The 13,472-nt window shown below is 50.1% G+C and overlaps 1 protein-coding gene across 4 annotated transcripts in view; it reads left to right on the plus strand.

Moving 5' to 3' along the window:
- Positions 1 to 12,798, plus strand: part of DPP9 (dipeptidyl peptidase 9) — a gene marked incomplete at its 3' end in the record, with an annotated part of 46,613 nt that extends 33,815 nt beyond the window's left edge. For 3 of the 4 annotated variants that reach the window (XM_080988817.1, XM_080988816.1, XM_080988818.1), the window contains 6 exons: positions 500 to 645; positions 3,795 to 3,941; positions 6,264 to 6,416; positions 8,256 to 8,398; positions 10,265 to 10,376; positions 11,241 to 12,798. In XM_080988817.1, the coding sequence (XP_080844943.1) occupies positions 500 to 645; positions 3,795 to 3,941; positions 6,264 to 6,416; positions 8,256 to 8,398; positions 10,265 to 10,376; positions 11,241 to 11,333 (794 nt within the window). Of the gene's footprint in view, positions 1 to 499; positions 646 to 3,794; positions 3,942 to 6,263; positions 6,417 to 8,255; positions 8,403 to 10,264; positions 10,377 to 11,240 lie in introns of those variants that run through there. The other variant, XM_080988819.1, reaches the window with a different exon arrangement.
- Positions 12,799 to 13,472: the final 674 nt, after the last annotated feature.

The following is a 13,472-nucleotide window of genomic DNA, read 5'->3' on the forward strand; positions in this document are numbered from 1 at the left end:
CATGTGGCCAGCATGACTAAGCCGCTTCTGGCGAACCAGAGCAGCGCACGGAAACGCCGTTTACCTTCCCGCTGGAGCGGTACCTATTTATCTACTTGCACTTTAACGTGCTTTCGAGCTGCTAGGTTGGCAGGAGCAGAGACCAAGCAACGGGAGCTCACCCCGTCGCGGGGATTCGAACCGCCGACCTTCTGATCGGCAAGCCCTAGGCTCTGTGGTTTAACCCACAGCGCCACCCACGTCCCTTTTCTGTGTAATAGAGAGAACAATTGCCACCACTGTGGCTTGGAGACCCAGTAGAATCACTCTCATGGGGTACCCTGGGTGGTTTGCATTTTCTCCACTGCAGAACACAGAATTTGATTTTTCTGTTATTAGTATTGTCATTACTTTTTTTTAAATGCATTTATGCAATCAAATGGGTGTGTGGCAAGATTCCATGAACAAGTGCATCACCCATATCTTGGGTGACTCTTCTCTCCCCTTGGCTTTTCTGCAGGCTGCCCCACTGATTACATCCCCCCGGAGATCTTCCACTTCCGCACACAGTCGGACGTCGAGTTGTATGGGATGGTGTACAAACCTCACGACCTCCAGCCTGGGAAGAAGCATCCCACTGTGCTTTTTGTCTACGGAGGGCCTCAGGTAGGCTGGCTGCTGGGCTGGAGCCAAAAGAGCACAGATGGGGCGGCATCAGATAGAACGCAGTGCTGTCCACACCGGCTAGCAGCTGTCCTCCAAGGTTTCAAACAGGCTTTTCTCTCCCAGGGATTGAATCTGGGACCTTCTGCTTGCATAGCAGCAGATAGATGCTCTATATTCGCTGAGCTACCGCTCCCCCAAAGTCAGAAAGCGTGTTTTGTGTTGCAAGGTGGCATCTTTCAACACAGAGCAAAGTGAGGCTTAGAAGGGCTTGGGGATTGAGCACTGTTTGCACACAGAGCTTCACCGCCGATTATGCTCACACTTACTTCAGAGACGCTGGTCAATTCTGGCTCTCAGAATATGCTTTTTTCCAGCCCAAGGTGCCCAGAGTGGCATACAACTAGAGATAGGAAGGTCTGGAAAAAACCCAGAAAGGGGGGGGGGGAGGGAAGGGACAGGTTTTTTTCTGTTTCTTTCCAAAGTTGGCCCCCCCCCCCCGGAAAATTGAATGTTCCACGCACACTTTTTTTTTACAATTGCCTTGGGGGAAAACTGCTTTGCAAGAAAATTTTCCGTTTTTCCCCCAGGCCTTCCCATCTCTACGTACAACCCATTTAAAAGCAGAATGCCCATCTTTATAAAGCGCCTAAAGTTTCCCAAGGGGACGCGAGTGGCGCTGTGGGTTAAACCACAGAGCCTAGGACTTGCCGATCGGCGGTTCGAATCCCCGCGACGGGGTGAGCTCCCATTGCTCGGTCCCTGCTCCTGCCAGCCTAGCAGTTCGAAAGCACGTCAAAGTGCAAGTAGATAAATAGGTACCGCTCCGGCGGGAAGGTAAACAGTGGTTCCGTGCACTGCTCTGGTTCACTAGTTATGCTGGCCACATGACCCGGAAGCTGTACGCCGGCTCCCTCGGCCAATAAAGCAAGATGAGCGCTGCAACCCCAGAGTCGGTCACAACTGGACCTAATGGACAGGGGTCCCTTTACCTTTACCTCACAGTTTCCCAAGCGCTGCGTGCAGATTGAAAACATAGCAGTCTCTGCTGGCAGGCTTGCAGTCTTAAGAGACATGAGACAAAAGGAAAAGGGGGAGAAGAGGGAGAAGGAAAGCAAGCAACAGCGGTACCTTGGAGTGACAAAGTTCTCGCTCGAATGCAGACATTTCCAAGAGAAGAGAGGCTAAATGATGGTCTTTTAGCTAGGACGGTGGAGCTGTCTCATCTCTCTCTGTGTGCTGCAGGTTGGTGGAACATCTGCTGGCGGATGTGGGAGAGGGGGAGTCAAGGCAATGGATTAAAACAACCCATAAGCACAATAAAGAATACTGAACACAGTAGGCAGATAAAGTAGCCAATACCTCCAGCCACCAGAGAGTAAAATCGGGTCTCCAGTAGCAAGCTCGCACTTTCCATTGGCCAGGGAACTTCCCAGGACGAGGAAGTCTTCAGCTTAGCACGGAATACTATCTGGGAAGGACCTCAGTGGATTTCCTCAAGCGAGGGACTTCATGGAGGAACGTGGCGCTTCCTAGCCGTGGTCATAGCATCATAGAATTGTAGTGTTGGGAGCGACCCTGAGGACCATCAAGTCCAGGGGTCAGCAAACTTTTTCAGCAGGGGGCCGGTCCACCGCCCCTCAGACCTTGTGGGGGGCTGGACTATATTGGGGGGGGGGGGAATGAACAAATTCCTATGCTCCACAAATAACCCAGGGATGCATTTTAAATAAAAGCACACATTCTACTCATGTAAAAATACCAGGCAGGCCCCACAAATAACCAGAGATGCATTTTAAATAAAATAACACATTCTACTCATGTAAAAACACCCTGATTCCCGGACCATCCGCAGGCCGGATTTAGAAGGTGATTGGGCCGGATCTGGCCCCCGGGCCTTAGTTTTCCTACCCATGGTCTAGTCCAGCGGTTCTCTACTTGTGGGTCCCCAGATGTTGTTGGACTACAACTCCCATCATCCCTGACCACTGGTCATGCTGTCTAGGAATGATGGGAGTTGTAGTCCAACAACATCTGGGGACCCACAGGTTGAGAAACACTGATCTAGTACATGGGTAGGCAAACTAAGGGCCAGCTCTGGCCCAATCGCTTTCTAAATCTGGCCCGCAGACGGTCTTGGGAATCAGCGTGTTTTTACATGAGTAGAATGTGTGCTTTTATTTAAAATGCATCTCTGGGTTATTTGTAGGGCATAGGAATTCGTTTATCTCCCCCCCCCCCAATATAGTCTGGCTCCCCACAAGGTCTGAGGGTCAGTGGATTGGCCTCCTGCTGAAAAAGTTTGCTGACCCCAGGGTAGTCTTAACCTCCTGCAGTGCAGTTGTTCCATACAGGGATCAAACCTGCAACCTTGGCGTTGTCAGAACCATGCTCTAACCAACTGAGCTATCCAGCTATCCCTTGGGGACCAGTAGCTGGGAACGCTTAAGTGGGGATGGCGTTGTGGCTTTATGTGACCTGCTTGGGGCCATCTAGCTGTGGCTACTGCATCAACCACAATGACCCGACGAGACAGCCCTTTAACCAGATCAAGGCTCTCAGTGATGCATTGTGGGCAGGGTAGGTTCTCATGGGTGGAAAGAAAAGCGGGGCGGCACTCCTGGCACTCACAAATGAAGCCGTGGAATGATGAGCGTGAGTCGTGTGCAGAGGTGTTTTTGTAGGTAAACTAGCCGCATCTGAAGAGGCTGGCTCCTCTCCCAGGCTCCCGGAGCTGGTTACCGGTGACCTCCCTGGCTGCAATCCCCGCAAGTCCAGGATAGGTCTCAATAGGCGACATCTCCCAGCGTGGGAAAATGCACCCCCCTCCCTCCTTGCTTCCCAGCAGGGAAAGGAGATAGCCAGAAATCTATTTACATATCTTTATTTCTGACTTTGCAGCACTACAGAAAACGTGTCCGATCACTTCAGTTTCCATCCAGCAAGTGACAAAGACTTCCTGTACATACGCAAGAGGAAGGTCTCAAATTACACACTGGACACAGACTCACAAAGCCTGTGAACTTCCGGGAATTTACTTTCTCACACCTAGCCATATCACATGATGTCAACAAGCTGACTGTCTGCAGCTGCGATGTTCTCATATTGTAACAGTTTTCCCCACCCTTTTCCTAACTTTCCCCACCTCCCAGGTCCAGCTAGTGAATAACTCCTTCAAAGGCATCAAGTATCTAAGGCTCAACACGCTCGCTTCTCTCGGCTATGCCGTGGTGGTGATAGACGGCCGGGGGTCATGCCAGAGAGGCCTTAAATTTGAGGGGGCCCTGAAGAACCAGATGGTAAGTCCTCGGTTTGCCTTGTATGCGAGAAAACCATTACGAATCAATAAGCTTTGGGGTGACACACCGCTTCACATACCTAAAAATTAATAGGGATTACTGAAAACACTGTTGGATATGCCAAAAGGAGGCAGGAATTATTATTTTTTTGTCTACAGTGGCACCTCAGGTTAAGTACCGTATTTTTCGCTCCATAAGACGCACCGGACCACAAGAGGCATCTAGTTTTTGGAGGAGGAAAACGAGGGGGAAAAAATTCTGAATCTCAGAAGCCAGAACAGCAAGAGGGATCGCTGCGCAGTGAAAGCAGCAATCCCTCTTGCTGTTCTGGCTTCTGGGATAGCTGCGCAGCCTGCATTCGCTCCGTAAGACGCACACACATTTCCCCTTACTTTTTAGGAGGGAAAAAGTGAGTCTTACAGAGCAAAAAATACGGTACTTAATTCGTTCCGGAGGTCCATTCTTAACCTGAAACTGTTCTTAACCTGAAGCACCACTTTAGCTAATGGGGCCTCCTGATGCCGCCGCGCCGCCGGAGCACGATTTCTGTTCTCATCCTGAAGCAAAGTTCTTAACCTGAAGCACTATTTCTGGGTTAGCGGAGTCTGTAACCTGAAGCGTATGTAACCTGAAGCGTACATAACCTGAGGTACCACTGTATATGTATAGTGGAGGTGTGTGATCTAGCAGAAGCTAGGAAATAGGAAAAAAATAATTGATGCAGTGAAAGTCCATTGTTGTGTTTCTGCATAGGAAAGGCCGCTCACCACAAATCATTAATTTCATATATGTTAATAATGGTCACGTGTGAAGGCAAAATTCTGTGCTTGTGGCCGCTATGTGAAAGACGTGATTCACTTCCTGTCAATCTGCCCTTTATACGGTGAGAGAGATTTCTAACAAGCCTTGTTGACTTATGGAAGCAGGAGTGCCCTGGTAGAAATGGTTCATTTTCTTCTGAGCGACACTAATGGCCTTTGTGGCACATAAAGTGGCCCTCTTTGCACTTGCCGTGAAAACGATTAGTGAAGGGAGAGTTAGAAAAATACTGCTGCGAATTGTTTTGGCAACTCAGAGGTTTAATTAGAAGTCAGATTTTTCCCCCCTTCCTGGTTCTTCTGTCAGTGCTTCCCAAACTTTTTCAAGCCCTTGCCCCCTTGGATCCATAAACTCATCCCCTATGCCCCCTACCCTATAAAAAAAGCATTATTCAGAACTGCGGTTTGTAGAACCCATGAAGGAAGGTAATAACACTCAAAACAATAACAATTTATTGCATGTTTATTCAGCATTCAATTAGAAGCCTTTAGTTTAATTCAGCAAAACCGAAGAACCTGATTCAGTGATGCCAGCTTTTCAAAGTCTGAGGGTCATTAATACCTCTTGTGCCTCCTTGCCCCCCTTGCTCCCCCCCAGTAATGCCAATGCCCCCCCACTTTTTAACCACTGCTTTATGTTATTGATGTTACATTATAATGTACCTAAATCAGTGGTGTCCAAACTTTTTTCAAAGAGGGCCAGATTTGATGAAGTGAAGGGCCGTGAGGGTTGAAGTCACTGAGTTTTTTCAGGGTTGAAGTTGTTGAGGTTTTTTTTTAGGATTTTACCCCAGGAAATAAACTGCCATAGGGGACGGATTAGGCCCCTAAAATGGGACATGTCTGACCTAAATGCAATGAATGAATGAATGAATTTACAGAGCATGACTGGAGTGCGTAAATGAGCCAGCTATCCCCAAATGAGCAGGTAGCTCTCATGTCCCTCCTTTGCCCACAACTGTCAACCGTCCCTTATTTGGTGGGAAAGTCCCTTATCCCATCGCTGTGTCCTGCTGCTGTCCCTTATATTGATGATGTCCCTTAAATTTCCCAGGTTTCAAAGGAAGCAGCTCCTCTCCCTCCCTCCCTGCCTGCCGGCCAGGGAGGAGGGAGGCTCCAACTGTGTAGCTTGGCTGCGTTGCTCATCCAATAAGGAGTTGAAGAACGACTGGGGGAGGGTGGAGCTTGCATGCCTTGTGCCGATCAAATCGGCCGCGTTGCCTGGGGACCCGCCTTTGCTCAGCGCTTCCCAGCGGAGAGGTGACGGTGGTTTCCCTTGCTGCATCCCCTTTGCCGGGTTGCTGCACTGTGGGAACCACCGCTTGAGGCTTCGTTTGGCTGCTGGCTGGGCTTTCTGCCTTTGGCTTGGAGGGGCTCAGAAGTTGAACATACCTGTGCCCAGTAAATCCCTTATTTTGGCTGCTGATCCCTTATTTCCGAGGCTGCTGGTGCCTTATTTTCAAATCTGTAAGTTGACAGCTATGCCTTTGCCACCCGCTTCCAGGGCCAGGTGGAGATCGAGGACCAGGTGGAAGGTTTGCATTACGTAGCGGAGAAATACGGGTTCGTCGACCTCAGCCGCGTCGCCATCCACGGCTGGTCTTACGGGGGCTTCCTCTCCCTCATGGGGCTCATTTGCAAACCTCACATCTTCAAGGCAAGTTTGGAGTTTGTTGCCGTCTGTCCCAGGGCGGGTGGGGTGGGCAGCCGATACGTTGCACTCCAGAGACGGTTGCGCTACGACTCCCCGCCGTCCCTGCCAGCCTCTAGGTAGCGTGTGGGGAAGCCTGTGTCTTTTGGAATCCCTGCTCTCATCAGGGAGGATGGGAGTATCAACATCTGGAGAGCCAGGGGTTCCCTCTCTGTGCTGAAGGTAGAGTGAAGACTCGGACCCAAATGATCTGCTCCCAGCTCTGCAGGGGAGTAGATCTCACTGTACGGTCAACTCGTTTAGCCCGGCGCCACCCTGAGTTTTTAAAAATAAAGAAGCCAACCTTGTGTGATTCCACGAGATCACAGAAAGCCTGCCAACAAAAAAAGCAACAGCCCAGGAGTCTGCACAGGACTTGTCTTCTTGTGAAATAAAGCTGTATGTATGCAGAGATACGCTCTCCCCATGGAGACTCGCTTGGTGCCTTCATTACAAATCTTTAGGCACTTGGTGGTCCTGTAAAATAATTAAGGAATATTGGGAAACTATATATAATGAATTGAAGAAGATGCTTTAAAAAGCTTTCCCCAAATCACCTGAGATTTTCCTCTTGGGGATGGTAACCTTTAAAGCCCTATACGGCCTAGGACCCTTGTACCTACGGGACCGCCTCTCCTGGTATGTCCCACAGAGGAACTTACGGTCTTCAAACAAAAACATCTTGGAGGTCCCAGGCCACAGAGAGGTTAGGCTGGCCTCAACTAGAGCCAGGGCTTTTTCGGCTGTGGCTCCAATTGGTGGAACGCTCTGTTACAAGAGACTAGGGCCCTGCAGGACTTGACATCTTTCCGCAGGGCCTGCAAGACAGAGCTGTTCCGCCAAGCCTTTGGCCAGGGCACAGCCTGACTCCCTCCTTTGGCAATCTTCACAGAACTTTAGCCTAATGGTTGCCATCAATTTGATTTGAATTAATTTTATAATGAAATGATTTTAGAAAGTTGTACTATTTTATTGTTGTTTGATGCCCTGAGCCCGGCTTTGGCTGGGGAGGGCGGGATATAAATAAAATTTATTATTATTAACAATAGAGGTCCCAAAAAAACCAGAAGTTGACTACTATATGCCTGCGCTGCAGTCACAAAGGAAGATTAAAATGTTTGAATATGCTGAACTGGCTGGTCTGACGAACAGGATAAGAAAACGAAAATAAGGAATATAAGGAGGAATGTATAGCGTCTATTGACTATTTCAAGAACCGGTATAGACAGATGCATCGCTTAGCAGGTCTTGTGCAAATCCAGCAGAGTTGAAGTAGAGTTTTTAATAGATAACAAATTGGGTGATTAAAAAGATGTGGATTACGCGGAGTAGTAGAAAAGCTAAGGAACCAGGAAAAGGGTGGAAGGGAAGTCATGTGGTACGTATATACATGCTGTATTTGGTATGGAGTTGTAAGAGTGGAAGGGGGAAGGGTTAAATTTGCAATCTGTTCCTGTTTTTGAAAATGCAAATAAAAAATTTAAAAAGCAAACAAATTGTTAGGCACCAGCTGAAAACATTTCCCCCAGGCCTTTGGCTGATTCAGTGATCTGTGGCCTTTTAAACAGGGCTGCTGCTGGTGGTATAGATTCGTTTTGTTATGGCGTTACGTATTCTGTGATTTCGTAATATAAACCACCCTATGATTCTCGGATCTTTATCTAAAATCAATAAATTGTGCAAGTTGCGGAATGAATTTTGCAGGTTGCAGAATCTGGCTTCCTCAGGCAACTTAATGCGGGGGGGGGGGGGGCGTGGATTTCCTGTCAGCCCTGAGCATAACGACAGCCTTCAATATCCCTCCAGGTTGCTATCGCAGGGGCCCCCGTCACGGTCTGGATGGCGTACGATACTGGATACACCGAACGGTACATGGATGTCCCAGAGAACAACCAGCAAGGCTATGAAGCAGGCTCTGTGGCACTGCATGTAGAGAAACTCCCCAATGAGTAAGGGTTATAAGAATAATAATAAGAATAATTTATTATTTATATCCCACCCATCTGGCTGGGCTTCCCCAGCCACTCTGAGCTGCTTCCAACAGAATATTAAAATACAGTAATACATCAAACATTAAAAGCTTCCCTAAACAGCCTTCAGATGTCTTCTAAAAGCCAGATAGTTGTTTATTTCCTTGACATCTGATGGGAGGGCGTCCCACAGAGTGGGTGCCACCACCGAAAAGGCCCTCTGCCTGGTTCCCTGTAACTTGGCTTCTCACAGCGAGGGAACAGCCAGAAGGCCCTCAGAGCCGGACCTCAGTGTCTGGGCTGAATGATGGGGGTGGAGACGCTCCTTCAGGTATACTGGACCAAGGCCATTTAGGGCTTTCAAGGTCAGCACCAACACTTTGAATTGTGCTCAGAAACGTACTGGGAGCCAGTGTAGGTCTTTCAAGGCCGGTGTTATGTGGTCTCTGTGGCCGCTCCCAGTCACCAGTCTAGCTGCCACATTCTGGATTAGTTGTATTGGATTAGTTGGGTTGTGGGGCAGCGGTGCTGGTGGGCGGCGGGGGCAGAGCAGGGTGTGTTGTCCCAGCAGCCTGGTCCCAGCTGGCACAGACCCCGGCTGAGAGGGGAAGCAGCAGTCGGCCGTGCGGTTTCGTGTGTTCTGGAGGGATCAGAGGGATGTCCCCAAGGTCGGCGAGGCATCTTAGGGGGCCTTAAATGCACTATGCGAGTACTAGAGAAATACATGCTCTCTCGACATTCCTCAGGTGGAAATAGGGACGTTATATTCTACATCAGTAATAGAGCAGAGCAGGGGTGTCCAGCAGGTCGATCGGGAGGTGGGCTCCTTTTCCTTTGCTGTGGCATAAGAGCATCTGGCCCTGGCCCCTTGACCCGTCCTCCATCTCAGCATAATCGCTGGAACAGAAGACGGAGTTTTCACTGTGAGGCAGATTGTTTTCTTAGTGATCTTTTGGTGAGCGACTTTTCTGCTTTACTCCATTTTCCTCTCCCTAGACAACTTTGAGTTGAACTCTCCCCCCAAAACGGGACTTCCCTCCCTAAAAAAAGCTCAACCACTTTGACTTTGACTTGAAACCCCCCGTTTTGTATTATGTGAGTAGATTGCAGTCTCTTGGGAGTTGGATGCCCCTGTAGTAAAGTTAAAGGGACCCCTGACCATTAGGTCCAGTTGCTGATTCTGGGGTTGCGGCGCTCATCTCGCTTCACTGGCCGAGGGAGCCGGTGTACAGCTTCCGGGTCATGTGGCCGGCAGGACTAAGCCGCTTCTGGCGAACCAGAGCAGCGCACGGAAACGCCGTTTATCTTCCCGCCAGAGTGGTACCTATTTATCTACTTGCACTTTGACGTGCTTTCAAACTGCTAGGTTGGCAGGAGCAGGGACTGAGCAATGGGAGCTCACCCCGTCATGGGGATTCGAACCGCCAACCTTCTGATCGGCAAGCCCTAGGCTCTGTGGTTTAACCCACAGCGCCACCCGCGTCCCTGTAGTAGAGTGTATCTATTTTCATCTGAGGCATATTGGACTGTATGGAAAAGAATTCCAGACTTTCTTCTTCTGGCCTGCCACGTCAACCGCTTGTCTGGGGAATTTTGGGAAAGCTGGAGAGTTTGGGGATTGATTTTTATTTTTTAATAGCGGTGGGTGGGGTGAGGTGGATTGTCTGAAGTGGGGCAAGGGTTCAAAAAAAGCACGGCATGATTTTTGCCTGCTGGTCACTTTGTGTCCATTGCCCTGGTCATTGAACGCCCAAGTGGTCCAAACTCCTCTCTGCCATGAACAGCCGCAAACACTGGTGCGCAGCTTGGCTCTCACGTTTGGTACTTTCCTTGCCTTCCTTCTAGGCCCAATCGCCTGCTGATCCTCCATGGATTTCTGGATGAAAACGTGCACTTTTTCCACACCAATTTCCTGATCTCCCAGCTGATCCGAGCTGGGAAACCTTATCAACTACAGGTGGGTCGAGCTAGCTGTAGCCTTATTAGACTTTACCGACTGGTGGGGTCTGCGTTGCTCCCGGACGGGAGGAAGGAAGTCAAATGACACCAAGGTTGATTCAGAGAAAGAGTTTATTCTGCTCTCCGGATAGCAGAAGGCACTTGCGTGGTCAGTCCACAGCAAGTCCAAAGAAATGAGAAATTTCATGCAGCATATATATCCTCCAGGCACCCTCGCCCCCCTTCCCCAGGAATCCAACCACGTCAGCTTATACACGCAGGTTGACATCACAGATGTTCCTGCTCCGTTACTCTTAACCATAAAAGAGTGTTCCTCTTCCTGTACTCTTGACCATAAAAGGGTGTGCCTGTTCCTATACTCTTATCTTGGAGCAAGAGTCACCAACTCCTGGCGCTGTTCCCGGGTGGCTGACAAGGTCTGTGCCTCAGTGTAAGATAAGACCCAGATGCGTCATCCCTGCTCCACTTTGGAACGGACAAGGCCATTCATTAGGTGTCACGGACTGATAAAGGAAAGAGCTTTGAGCACTTGTTTATACAGCTGGGTTTTGGCTCAAGAGCTCAAGTTAAAGCATTTTAGAAATGCTCCCTTGGAGAAGGATTTGGGGCCTGTTTCAGACTGACTGCCCAGTAAGGTTTTAGGTTTTGGAAACCCATTCCTTCATTTCCAGGTTGCACAGAATTTCCTCTTTGAGGAACAATTCCTGCACTGCAACCCTACAATGCTGTGATTATATGTGCTTTTTCCACGAGGCCCGGTGAATGTGTGCAACTCACAGTGACCACTCAACCTACGTTTTGCCTGATGAGGTCTGGAAGCTTCTCATCTCTTCCTGTCCCCCCCCCCCTTTCTTGTGTGCAGATCTACCCCAACGAGCGACACAGTATTCGCTGCCCTGAGTCTGGGGAGCACTACGAAATCACGCTGCTGCACTTTCTTCAAGAATACCTCTGAGGACAGGGCTGGGGGAGGGGGAACGGCACGGTATGGGGCGTGGACAGGGGCTGCTGTCTCCCTGCCCACCCGCAACTCGACGTAGACGCTGAAGACTCGCTCCTCCTCTGGCCTCCTTTTTTTGCCCCAACCTCTCCCCCCACCCTCCAGCAGCCTCCCGATACCCTGAGCACTGGTCCGTGTTGCCCTCCCTGAGCCCTGAATTCACGAGGGGCCCTGAGACCCCTCACCCCCTGCCCAACTGGATTGGCACTGCTCTGCCTTGTCCCTCCAGCTTCTCTTTTAAAGTTTTCCTTCTCTCTCTCTCTCTCTCTCTCTCTCCCCTCCCCAGGACCCCTTTTCTGTTTTGCTGCTACTTTTTGGGCCGGGAATAAAAGTCAAGCGCTCCCCTGCCCTCATGTCCCGCCCCCTACATCTCCAGTACTGTCTTGTGTCCCTCTTAAACTCCCCCCCTCCTCTCCTTTCCTTTCCTCTCCCCACTGAGTCCTGCGAGAGAGCTTTTCTGGGGCTCAGAAACAGACCAGCGCTTGGTGCTGTGCTGCCAAGATGTGGGTGAGGGGGGGTGTAGGCTGTGGGGGGGGGGTTTGACGATGCCTCTGTCCTTGGTGCTGTGGCTTCCTGGCTGTGTCCTGTGGCAAATTCAGGCTCTCGGAAGGATTTGGGCAGGTGTTTGTGTGTTTGGGCTCCCCACTTAGAAGGCTTTGCTGTTTTGACTTCTCTCTCCATAACCCTTGCGTCATTCCCCCGTCTCAAACACACTCTTCTTTCCCCTAAGGCAACCGTGTCCAGAAACTGCAGTCACTTCTGGATGGAAAAGGGGGGGGGGGTTCTAGGGGGTTTTTTTGCAGCCAGATTTATTTATGCAAATACGGCTCCCTCTGTCCACTCTCTCTGGCTTATAGGCACTGCCCCCCCGTCTCACCAACCCTTCGTCTCCGCCTCCCAAGCCCTGAGCTTCCAGCCCCACAGGCGTGCTCAGTTCTCTGCGGGTCAGCGACTGTATCCCCCCCGCCCATCCCCTGTTCTAGCAACACCTCTTGCCCGTTGGTTCTCCTCCTCCCCCTGCCCCACGACCCCCCTCCTCTGGTCTTAGGGCATCCCCGCAACACAGCCTGAACCGCGATTTGGGGTGGTTTATAAAGAAAGGCGGGGGCGCCCATGTGCCAGGCTTCGCCGCAACTTACGCCTCGTGGGAAGAAACACCCCCCCTCGCCTGCTTGCTCACACCCTCTGGGCTCTCCCCCCCCCACAAACACACATTCTTGCCTCTCAGGGGTGGGGCAGAATTTCAAGCGAGGAGAAACTTGCCTAAAACGAAACGAAAAACCCACGAACCACAAACGACTTGCCCCCAAGTATCTTTAAGTGCGTATTATGAAAAGAAAATATTTTTATGGATTCTTATTCTTTTATAATTATGAGGTGTAACATGTAGTTACTCATTAAAATATTGGAAATTGGCGCAGCGCTTCTCTCCCGGCGTGGTTTTGTTTCCCCCCCCCTGTTGGCCGCAGGCAAAGTGGAGTATGGGGTGTGCATGTTTGGAAGCGCATGCCAGCTTGCCAGTGCCATTTCTGGCTTTTGAACACTGCGTTTCTTTCTCTGGGGCATAGAAACATTGCAAGCCGCCCCATACGAAGCCAGGCCATTGCTCCATCTAGCGCAGTGGTGTTAGGGAAAAATCTGGGTGTGAGGCTGCTCAGTCACCCAGCTGGTCGGGCAGAGCCCGCGGGTCCCTGTGGAATAAAGGAAGGAGTCCAGCCACCAACAGGAGCAAATAGCTGTAGACCAAAGTTTATTGCGCAATAGGTTCAAAGAGCAAATTTGAACCCCGAGGATGGGGTGACAAAGACTTTTAAAACTTTCCCACCATATCCCAGAATACAGTTCATACAGCATCATTGCTACATCATTGCTACATCACTGACATGTCACCAAAGGGGGGGGGTTAACCTTGGCAAACATGTCCAGACAAGTCCTTGGTACACGATTAGCATAAGCAGACATGGCAGGGCAAGACTCGGGTATAAGATTAGCCTAGACAAATATGTCTTAAGTACCCACCACCCAAAAGTACAATAGAAGTTCCTTTTTTCATGTCTGGGGCCTGAGGCGAGTCAGGTGATGAGATTTGGCTTC

This window comes from Podarcis pityusensis, assembly GCF_964106645.2.
Source record: "Podarcis pityusensis genome assembly, chromosome: 18".
NCBI lineage: Eukaryota > Metazoa > Chordata > Lepidosauria > Squamata > Lacertidae > Podarcis > Podarcis pityusensis.